At 43.8% G+C, this 12,101-nt stretch overlaps 1 protein-coding gene across 2 annotated transcripts in view; it reads right to left on the bottom strand.

Moving 5' to 3' along the window:
• SLC44A5 (solute carrier family 44 member 5) overlaps positions 1 to 8,203 on the bottom strand; it is a gene marked incomplete at its 3' end in the record, with an annotated part of 383,498 nt that extends 375,295 nt beyond the window's left edge. For both annotated transcript variants that reach the window (XM_081218426.1, XM_081218425.1), the window contains exon 1: positions 8,146 to 8,203. In XM_081218426.1, coding sequence (XP_081074552.1) covers positions 8,146 to 8,179 — 34 coding nt within the window. In that variant the 5' untranslated portion in view covers positions 8,180 to 8,203. The remainder of the gene's footprint in view (positions 1 to 8,145) is intronic.
• Between the last annotated feature and the right edge of the window lie 3,898 nt (positions 8,204 to 12,101).

Raw genomic sequence — 12,101 nt, 5'->3', positions numbered from 1 at the left:
TTTTTTTTTTTTTTTGCGGTAGGCGGGCCTCTCACTGTTGTGGCCTCTCCCCTTGCAGAGCACAGGCTCCGGACGCGCAGGCTCAGCAGCCATGGCTCACGGGCCTAGCCACTCTGCGGCATGTGGGATCTTCCCAGACCGGGACACGAACCCGTGTCCCCTGCATCGGCAGGCGGACTCTCAACCACTGCACCACCAGGGAAGCCCCCAATGCTATTCTTTATAACTTCAAGTCTGTCCTACCTCACATAGCTAAGATATCCCTGGACACATTTATTTATGACCAAAGATTCTTTTAAACAACATAATGGTTCTTGTTGAGTCACAGATATCCTTTCATTACAGTAAAGGTGTTAAATCAGCAGAATCAACGTCACTGCCATGGGAAAAGAATGTGATGACATTTTTGTGCAGCCAAACAAAATAAGTGTGAATAAGAGGATGAGAACAGTGGCTAAAAAGAAAAAAAAGAGCTTAACTCAAAGTGAAAGATACTGTTAATACCAGAATTTGTTAAGTATGAATGTCTATTGAGTAGCTTTTGCAGTTTTTTCTCATTCTATAACTCAATATTTTTAAACCAATACTTACAAAATGTATATTATCATAGGCTAATTTGAAAATGACTTTTGAATTTTTTTGTAAGGCAAACCTAGAGTGATAATACATTTTTAATAAAATTTTAATGTCAATTTAAAAATCTTATTTTTGCCTCTGGATTTGGACAGTGAAACACAATCCAGTGAACTACAAAATGTACATAAAGAACCTGTCCTTCAAGTTTTTTAAATACATAAATTTTGAATTGCTTTTTATAAAACTGGATTTAAAATTTTTCACCCTACAGAAGAATTGTCACTCAACAAGTACTTAGGACCATTCCTGACTTTGTTCGGAGTCTTCCTTGTCAGGTAACACACACCTTGACAGTAGAGCTATTAAGTGTGCAGCTCTCCTCTGAAGTCCTAATGGCCAAGAGAAGCCACAGAAAAGATGGCTGGGAGACCACCCATCCTTTCTCATTAAAGAGCTAGAGCATAACAAATCATCCTATTCTTGATCTTTTCTTTCACAAAACTGTCAGACAGATGCAGAATAGGAATCAGCAAAGTGACATTGTGGTTCTCCAATTGAACTAGGGATTTTTTACCATGACTTTAATGTCCCTCTAATGTCATGTTGCCCTCATGGGAAACAACCCAAGTTTATAAACACAGGAACATACGATGGGAACCAACAGAAGGGAGGAAAAGGGAGTGGGGAGAGAAAGCAAAGGCAAATGAACTGTCTTTATTTTGAACCCTAATTATCTGTTAGAAAGCTGTGCCTCATCTAAACATAGAACAATGGGACAGATAAAGCAGCCTCTTTTGGGTTCCTTTTTCAGAAGTAGCTTCCTAGCTTCTCTCTGGAAGAATAAAAAAATGATGGGGCTAGCCCAGAATTTCTCAACCTTGGCACTACTGACAATTTGAACCAGATAATTCTTTGTTGTGTGGGCCATCCTGGACACTATAGAATGTTTAGCAGCACCCTCTAGAAACTAATAGCATCACCCCAGTAATGACAATCAAAAATGTCTTCAGACACTGCAAAATTGCCTCTGGTCAAGAACCACTAGGCCAGCCCCTACACAAAATATTTTAAACTTTTCTTTAGTCCCTTCCGAGCTTTCTAGCTGACAGAATGGACTGCTATAGTCAGCAACATGATGACTGGCAAAATTTCCTCTCGTGGGAACTTTCTCCTATTGTGGTATATTTTATTAAATATTTTGTCAGGAAATCCATTAAAGAGAATATATTTAGAGAAATAAAATAAAGACAAAAAAGAAACATCCTTATAACTAAGTGACATAAAATCATTGTACACTAATTTCTCCTTACCTCCCCAGGAAACTGTTCTAGAAAGCAGCCAAAATCTAAAATAGTGAAAGAGAGGTTAAAGACCTCACGAAGCAAATGGTGACCAAAAACAAAAACTGCCATTATTTTTCCCATCTTAAAAAAAACTTTTTTTTTCAATGACTACACCTGCTTGCAGCCACAGCACCATCACTTTGCTCCCTTTGGAAAAATAACCCTCAAAAGAGTTGACTGTGCTGTCTCTAATTCTCCTCCTCCCATTCTCTCTTTAAACTATTCCAACTGCCCTTGTCAAGGTCTTCAGCAACCTGAAGGCTTAGCTGGGCTAGAGGGTCTGTTTCTAAGGTAGATCACACACAAGGCTGGCAAGCTGGAGCTGGCTCTTAGCGGGAGGCCTCAGTTCCTTCCCACATGGGCCTCTCCATGGGAACGCTTGAGTGTTTTCCCAAAAGTAAGCAATATAGGAGAGCACCAGATATACAAGAGCAAGGCAGAAGCCACAATGCCTTTACGTACAACATAGCCTTCCACCATACTCTACAGGTCACACAGGTCAGCCCCAGTTCAGTGTGGGAGGGGAGTATGTAAGGGTGTGAACACGAGTAGGCAAAGAACATTGAAGCCATCTTAAAGGCAGGCTACCACAGCAGTCAAATGGCTTACCATGTGAACGGCAAAATAATTTGAATCTACCTCAGAGGTGACCCAGATGCATCTTTTCCCACTTATACCACTTCAAAAAATGAGAACATTTGCTCACCTTTTCTTGCCTCCCCATCTCTAGAGAGCCCTAAAACCTCTGTACAATATCACCTTAGCATGTGTGAGCAGCTAGCCTACTTTTTGTTAGCAATGTATTTCTAATTTTAAAAGTGGATCACAAACAATAAAGTTGTGACACTTCTGAGGAAAGTATTTCATCCTCTTGATTCAGCAGGAAAAAAAAGTTTATCTACCTTTCCACGTTAGACTTCATAGACCTTGAGGAAAGTGAACAGATATTAAAATGCTGAATGTAGGCAAAGGGGAGACAGTCATGGGGCTTGGTTATGCCTTTATCCAGAGTACATAATTTATTCTTAGACCTCAAGAAAGTACCTAATGTCTTTGTGTCTCAGTTTCCTTATATGTAAGATGTAGATATGATCACACTCACATGTATAGTGAAATCTGAATATAAATTGGGAACTGAGCTCTAGTTTAAATATGTCTCTCTCTACATATATGTCTATATATATAGACATATCTTGACTTATATATAATATATATTTACAAATAATAAACTTGACCAAATTCCTTAGATATAGACTATTCATATTTCGCAGCATCACTCACCTCTTCCTATAGCATTGCTCCACAAACTCTATAGACATTGAGCCTTCCTTCTAACATACTATGACTCTCAGTGCTATGAAAAAACTCTGATGTCATAAACACATTGTGTTACAGTATCACTAAGGACCAGAACCATTTTTAGTCACATAATCCCTGAAGTACTACCATTCTTGCTAGGCTCAACAGAGTCCCTTGGAGTACAAAGAAAGAGGGAGAGGGTACTACACAAAGTCCTGAAGCTACAAAACTTCTTAATATATTTTTAATTATTAATCGCTGGCAAAGAAGTAGACAGTTTGGAGGTGGGAGAGGCAGTGGAGGGCTTTAAAATTATTATTTACATCTCCCCTAAATATCATGGCACCTTCTAGGCACAAATGCTTAGGGGGCAGAAAATCAACCCACAGACCCCATTTCGCCACCTCCCAACATCTCCACAGCAAGATAGAAACTCAAGAGTGTAATCTGCCTGCTAACTAGATGTCAAGCAGCTACCTCCAACAAATGGCAGTTTTTATCATTAATTTTTTTCATGCGTTTTCATCTGTGAGGTTTGTAATCCATAAGAACAACCTAATAATGAATAAGTAAAATCAAAGAGATCTTTTAAAAGCCTGTGTGCTTTTATTGTTATAAATGCTTCACAAGTAAAAATCAGTCAAAAGCATAAAGGTACCCTGATTTGAACTTCCTTTGTGTTTGAATGAGAGTGTTTCTCTTAGAACACTCTCACATCGGGCTTCCGCTTCTCTTGGCAAAATCATGAATTGGCTGATGTTGTCTTAGAGCCTTTCTCACATCCCCTTTCCCAGCATCACTCCTCTTTCATGGACCCCTTTCCGTTACCTAGGAGCCCCTCATGCTGCCTTCCACATTCCGCCTACTGCACAGTAAAGTTCCAGACTCTTTATACTCCTCCCTTCTACCATTACAATATGTTTTTCCCAAGATTTGCTTGCTTTGAGAGGCTTGCTGGCAGGGGGAATGGGGAGGATGACTACCCTAATAATCTTTACTAAAATATTGAATTAGTCCTCATTCTCTTTAGAATTGTTTTCTTAAGCGGAGATTCCTAGAAATGCTATCAACATCCCAGCCCAAAATATTGTAGGCATTTTGGTGAATAATATGAGGGAATGCTTCAGTATAACTAGACCTTTTAGAAAAATGAAGTCCATTAGGTAGCTTTACTTGGTCTAGGGTGTTGATATAGGAAAGCTGCTCTCCCTGAAATCACCCTCAGGGATAGGAATGTAACCCTAAACATCTAATGAGTATCCAATTGGCTTCTCACTGAACTTAAAATAAAATCTACACTCCTGTTTAGGGTCAGAAAAAACCCCGGCCTCTCCCTACCCGTCTCTACCTCACCCACTACACTCCAGCCTAACTGGCCATCCTTCTGTATTTGAACATGCCAAGCTGCAACCTCATTCCTGCCTTAAGGCCTGCAGTGCTATCTTCCAGTTCTTGGCATGCAAATTACTCTTCATCATTTGGATCCCAACTAAAATGTCATCTCTTCAGACAACCTAAAGTAACTTCACACTTTCTAGCATATCATCCTGTTTTATTTTATTCATGACATTAAGCACTGTGAAATTTTCTTATTTATGTATTTGTTTACCTGGTCTTTCCAGCCCCCTCTTTCAATGTACCCTTCATTGTCTATCATGTCCATCACTGCATCCCTAATGTTTTGCACAGAACCTAGTACATATTCAGTGGCCAATAAATACTGCTGAATGAATGCATGAATAGATGAATCCAAGCATAACTTAACCTTTAAACTTAAGTAATTGAGTGAGAAATCCTTGTTGGACTAATACTGGAAGTCAGGGGGGTGGCTGTTAATAGCACTATAACCAATGTAACTAACTTGTGTTTCTATGACATTTATTGATAATGAACTACAGCATTTCGTTTCATTAAAACATTATAAATATTGGATTGATAAATAATCTATTTGCCTTTTTGAAAAGCTGTCCTTTAATGAGGTGTCACAAATGAAAGCTAGTATCCCTTGAGAAATACTGCCAACTCATCTTATTCTTCTGTCAATGTTAAGAAACTGCGTTTCCCTTTGGCCAATTTCTAGCTGTTCTAGATATGTAGGATCTATTGTTAGGATTTCAGAAGCCAATGAGCAACTTGCCTGTCACGGGGTCTAACAAATGATCTCTCCCCGCATGCAATGTAGCTAAGCAGAGAAACAGCTCTCATAAAAGGATAGCCAACACAGGCTGGAATGTTGCTAAACCTATAGTTTATTATAGAGCAAAGTTCACCCCAGCCTGCCAAAGAAAAACAAAACAAACAAACAAAAAACCCCAAACATTTAGCAATTTTGTTTTCTACCAGGCAGTCCCAGATTAGTTGGTTGTAGCTTAGAAGCAGGCGTCTGAGAGCAGTTCAGCAAGGCTGCAGTTGGATGCTTTTGCAGAGCTCTCCTCTTAAAAGGTAAAATTGAGACAAGTTAATGGCTTCCAACTTCCTGGGCTTGCTTTTGTTATCTATAAAATATCACAGTTAATTGTGCTTTGCTAAAGGGAAACTCCAAGGATTTTTTTAAAGGTATCTTTCCGTCTAAGAAATATTAAGTAATCTGGTTAAAAAAAGAAAGAAACTCAACATTAGTCGAGAGAGAAAAAAACATAAGTCAATAAGAGCCAAATAACATTACTTTTAAGTAAAACACGTAGTATGAGAAAACTTAATTTTTAAAGAACTACAATAAAATTTCTCGAGACCCCATTTCCTAGGAAAGCTTGGTTATTAACTCCTCCAGAAGAACTCTTAACACTTAAATGACAAAACTCTATTAATTGCTGTTCTTCAATTATTTCACTGTCAAGTTAAGTTTAAGAAAATACACACAATCCTGTCTTAGCTTACAAATCAAAAACTTCTTAGTGTTTTTTTTTTGGGGGGTGTGGTTAGTAATAAGATATGTTTCATCAAACTGTTATATTAGTTCACGTCTCATTAATTTGGTCTCGTTTGTATCTTTTTGCACTTCTACCAAGATTAATCTCAGGGTAAGATTGTCTCAGGTAGCATGTACTGTAAAACTGGAAAAATTTTTCCACTCTTCACGGACCATTTACAATCTGCAAGGTTTGGTGTGGGTATGTAATGTATTTCTGCCAATGGACAGCCACATCAGCAGTGCTGAAAACCAATCCCCCTGTTTCATTCATGGTGCCATATGGTTCCATAAAAAAGGAGCGAACCAAAAGTACAGCTAATGCACCCTGTCAGTCTGGATTCACACTAATTCTTTGATATTATGATAAGGAAACTGTTGGTAGATGAATATATTCTCTCATTCTTTCTTTAATCGTCTACCACTATAAACATGTACTAATTCATTGGGAGAGAAAAAATCAGGTTTAAGGCCTCTTCTATTTTACAGGAGATGTATTATTTTTAAGGAAATACACTGTAATAAAATTATTATACATATAGTTTCTAGCAGAAAATCCCGGGTGTTTCGTAGTAACATCTTCCAAAAGATTGAGGATCATGGTTTGAAACCCTTTCCAATAAGTGATCTGAGTACTCCGGGGCAATTAAAAAGCAAGCTGAAGCACCAAGATAAAGTTGTGTCCCCCTAGTGACCTCTAGAGTGGAGCTAAGCTCCCACAAGCAAGACTTCGGGGAAAAAAGCAAGAAGCAAGCCAAAGCCTGGCGCGCTCTGTAAACCAAGACGATATTTTCAATAGTACACCCCCTCGCATCTCAGAGTGTGGTCCTATTTTATATAACCCCAAGGCTCAATAAATCTCCGCCTCTGGGCCATGAGGCCCATTGGGTCGAAATCCAACTTCAAACGCCGTTCATTCCTCCTCCCCACCAAGCTCAGGTCCAGTTCCCCGGCACAGCCTTTCTCACCGCGCATGGTGCCGAGCTGGCTTCCACCTCTCTGCAGTGCTGCAAACAGCCTCTCGGCCACTGCTGGATCCCCAGCTGGAGAGCCGAAGCGCTAGGAAGCCGGCGAGCGTCGACCTCTGCGAGTCCGCGCTGCGACCGCCGGCGGCCGCTGCACCTGCTCCCCGCGCGCCGCGCTGCGCTATGCGAGTCCTGGGGACAGCCGCACCCCCCGCCCCCCGCCCGACGCCGCCCAAGAGGCTCCCTCCCGAGTCCAGCTCCCGACAACGCCGCGACGCCTTAAGTCACCCCAGCAACAAGCTCTTCCTCGTTCTCCCTGCCAGCGCCTCTCCCGCCCCCACCCCCAGGAACTTTCCAACTTTAGAAGCCCTGGTTCCAAAGGAGCAACAGGGGACCTGCTCAGCATGAGTCACTGCCCGCCTCGACAGGTCGGGAAGGGAGAAATAGCCTGCGGGGACCCGGCCCGTAGCGAGTCCCCTTGACCATCGGGGAAAAGGAGAGCCAGACAGCTCCTCTGTCCTCCTGAGGATGGAGGTTGGGAAAATGGATGCAGAACTTGTCACCCTGGGATGAAAGGACGGAGGGAGGAGGGAGGTTGGAAGGAAGGAATAGCAGAGACCATGAAAAACTAATTCTCTCTCTCTCTCTCTACACACACACACACACACACACACACACACACACACACACACACACACACGGCCAGATTCCGAAAAGGTTAAGACCCTAGGAGCCGAGAGTCGCCTCTCTCCGCACTGCCCTGAGGGAGTAAGGTGCAACAGATACCCAAGCTTGTGGAGTAGGAAAGCAGTGGGGTGAGAGAGTCTTCAGGTTTCCCCGGGTTACAGAAAGGGGACAAACTCCTATCGGAGTCTCCCCGGAGGCAAAGGGAGGTGCAGCAGTGTTGAGGTCTCCCCACCTCCCGGAGAAGGAAAACTCTTCCCCAGCAGGCAGCTTTTCACTTGGCCGAGCCTGAGTGTAAACAGGCCAGCCAGAGGAGAGGACCTCGGGTGGGAGGTGGGATGGGGCGAGGCGAGGATGGAGCAGAACTCACCCTTGATGCTGGGGGGCTTTCTCTTCTTGGCCATCTTCTGCCCCCTCCCCTCCCCCGGAGCGTTTCCTCCCGCTGCCGCCCAGCTCCGGGAGCCGGCGCCGTGGCTTCCAGGCGAGCTCTCGCCGCGGCTCTCAGCTCAGCAAGCTCTTTGTTGCTGTGATGGCATCTGCGAGGCGGCGGCGGCGGCCCGGCTGCGCTCTCGGCTCGGCTCGGCTCGGCTGGGGCCAGCGCCGCCGCCCCTCTGCTCTCTGCCGCGCCGCGCTGCGAGGCTCGCGCTCGCGCTGCTGGGGCCGCTGTGGCGGCGGCGGCGGCGGCTGTGGATGCTGCTGTGCTGCTCCTGCTGCTGGAGGGGGCAGCGCTGGGCTCCCCAAGTGCCCGCCCAGCGCTGACCTCCCTCTTTCCTGCACCCTCCCTCCCCCACTCCCTACCCCGGGTGTCCCGTCTGAGCCGCCAGCTCCAATCCAACCAGTGACGGCGCTGTCATCCGGCAGCCGCTGGGGAAGGCGGCGGTGGCGGCTGCGGGGGGCTGCTGGAGGAAGTGGGGGGCCCGCAGCCATCTGCGGTCCGGGAGGAGAAAGCCAGGCAGCCCGACTCTAACGGCGCCCGCATTCTGCCTGCCTCCAGGCCTCTGAAGCCCCCGCCCCCACCTCCACCTCAGGCTGCAGGGCGCGCTGTGGGCGGCGGAGTGGGCCAGCGAAAGACACCAGTCTCCATAAGCCAACAAGAACTCAGGCCAACTGCAGGAGTGCCGGCGCCCGGACTCGCGACCCGGCCCCAGCGCCGTCCTCCTCTCAAAGCCGGTCTCGGGCACCGAGCCCGAATTCCAAGCGGGCGATAAGCCCAGGGACGCGCCGATGCCTCTGCCCCTCCGAAACCGAGAAGGGAAGAGAGAGAAATTAAGTTCCACAGGCAGCCCAGCGATAGTCACCTGGAAGAATGACCTAGTTCAGGCCCTAAACCTCTTTTTTATTTGTTTATTTATTTACTTAATTCATTTATTTGTGGCTGCAATTGGGTCTTGGTTGCTGCACGTGGGCTCTCTCTGGTTGTGGCGATTGGTGGGGGGGGGGGCACTCTTGGCTGCGGTGCTCGCGCTTCCCATTGCGGTGGCTTCTCTTGTTGTCAAGCACAGGCCCTAGGGCGCGAGGGCTTCAGTAGTTGTGGCTCTCGGGCTCCAGAGCGCAGGCTCAGTAAGCTGTGGCGCTGGGGCTTAGTTGCTCCGTAGCATGTGGGATCCTCCCCGACTAGGGATCGAACGCGTGTCCCCTGCACTGGCAGGCGGACTCTTAACCACTGTGCTACCAGGGAAGTCCCAGGCCCTAAACCTCTTAATAGAGAAGACTCAGGACAGGTCCCTTGGGGCTGTGGAAAAACAGGAAAGAAAGTTCAAGTCGGAGGAATTAGGAGGGGGAGGAGTGATTTCTTGGCCTCCAGTAGAAACATTTGTTCCAGTGGCCGCGTTCTTTCTCGCTCTGATTGTGAGTTTGGAAAGTTTTCATTATCCGGAGGAGCTGTCCTCCTCTAGCGTGCTGATCAGAGAAGGAATCTCACCAGTGTCCCGGGACAGCAAGGTCATGCAAAAGTTTGACCCGTCTGAGAATGTAAAGGTAGTAACCGGGCTTTAAAAGAATGGCGGAAGGGGTAGTGTGGGGAGGAGGTTACCAGTATGTATGCGGGAAGGTGCCAATTGATTTTTTCTTTACAGGATCTGAGGTTTCCCCAAAACCAGCTTTCTAATTCACAGTGATCTTATCAACATGTCTCCTTTCCTCCGCCTACGTTCCCAGCCTAATCTGATTATCTAAACATCCAGTGTATTCAATTCAGTACCATTAGCCAGAAATTGCCCCCACGTTCATGCGGTGCCCCAGTAAGCACACTGGAGTCCAAACCCCTGGGTTTGAGTTCTAGCCCTGCATCTTCATAGCTCTGAGAACTTACACAAGTCATTTAATCCCTCTGTTCTTCTGCTTCCTGATTTGTAAAGTATCATCTCAAAGATTCCTTCCAGCTCTAATAAATATCCTGAGATTTTTTAGTCACAAAATCATCACGTTATTTTTCGCACTCTTTCTAAATTTAACTTTATACAATGTATTATATTGAAGTAAGTAATCTGAAGAAAATGTGAAATACCCAATTCCTCTTACAACAAAGGTGCGCAAGTAGCAAGCTTATTTTAATTAGCAAAATAGGCCCATTCTCAGTTGCATAGCTAGAAATAAGACTCAATCAAAATTTCCTCTTCTGAAAAGCTGTCTCTGATTTAATTCAAAACCTTTTCAAACTCGTAAGATGTGTAAATAGTAGGCTTGTAAACATTCTTAGTTTATTTTATGCGTTCATATTTTATCACTAAGTACTAATTATTGCCTATATTAAGATAATGTCTTACAGTTTATTCATTACTTTCACATACTTTATTTCATTTGATCCTGACCACAAACCTGTGATTTCAGAGGGCAGGTCCTGTCTTCCACGTTTTATAGATGGGGACATGAGGTTCCTGGAGGTGCAATTATTTGTGCACAGCTTCTAGGACTTCTGTGCAGCTCTTCTAACTCAACACCAGCCTCATCCCATGACACCAGCTGCCTATGAAATAGAATATTTCTGCCTCAGACCAGAGATAGTTTCCTTTCTTCTATTTATTCCTTCCATGATGCCAATGCTATTCTCAGCAGAGGGAACTCAAAATTTTAGTTGACAAACTATGTCTATTTTTTGTACATGGATATGATTAACTTGTAAAACTTCAAAGTATTTTTATGTGCATTTTCTTAATTGAAGGTCACAACTATCACAGAAGACCGTCAAAAGAGATTTATTGAGCCCAACGGAACAGATGAGGAAACAGACCCAGAGACACTGCAGTCACAACTACTCAGGCCCTGGTTAGCCCACAGCGCATGCTTTTGTTTAAGGGTTCAAATAGAATGCCTGTAGGGATCAGTAAGACAAAATACATCACACAAGCAGTATAAATATGTAGGCTTTATTGAGTGAGGGGTAGGGACTTCAGGGAGTTGAGAGCACATGAGAGCTGCAGGTTGCCTTGTGGGAATGGAAACCTCAGGTTATAAGGATTCTGATTTTTTAAGAGGAGTCAGGAATCCATATTCCCGGGTAAAATATCCTTTTTGATATTGGTTAACATAAAACAAAGCAAAACAAGACAGGCTTAACAGAACAAAACTGCCAGTAATATACAGCTTATGGGCTGTGTATCTGTTTTCACATCCCATCAACCGACTTTTATCACCAAAGAACAGGTACTGAACCAAATCCTTGGATCTAATCTGATTCTGTTGGTGTCTACATACCCTTAGAATTAGAGGTTATCAAAGCTTTTCGTCCACTTAATCATGATTTCTAAAGATAGATTGCAGAGATTGGTGTTTCTAAATTTCTGGCTGTCCTTAGAGCCATCAATGAGAATGATCACAGCAAATCACAGCAAATTTTTAAGTCACATGTGATTCTGCTGGGCATGAGGAAATTTATACATTTTATTTGATGATGATGACAAAGTATTGATGATGATGATGGTGACAAGGACAAAACTGGCCTAAACTCTATTTCCCTTTATAGGAAGGTTTTGAATGAATCCTTTCAAAAATTAGTCATGGTGCTAAACTGGTAACTTTAGTTATATGTACTATAATCATTCTTCTTAGATTGTTCCAGCCCTGTCTAGACTGCTTATAGCGTAAGATAATCAGAATGGAGGCAAGGAATACATGTTCCTTGTGTGGAAGTATCAAGTGAGCTCAACAGGGAAAATGAACTTGTCATACAAATTTTACTAAAGACCAAAGTGAAAATATAATTCATACTACAAAAGTATGATTGTCATTAATTGTGTGTTACTGCAATTGCAGTAAAAAGGTTGAAATTATAACCCTCAGAAGAGTATTTTTGGCTGAAATATTTTATACTGAATGCCTATCCATAAA

This window comes from Mesoplodon bidens, assembly GCF_964165515.1.
Source record: "Mesoplodon bidens genome assembly, chromosome: 2".
Classification (NCBI taxonomy): Eukaryota; Metazoa; Chordata; class Mammalia; order Artiodactyla; family Ziphiidae; genus Mesoplodon; species Mesoplodon bidens.
This window is presented reverse-complemented; position numbering and strand designations above follow the sequence as displayed.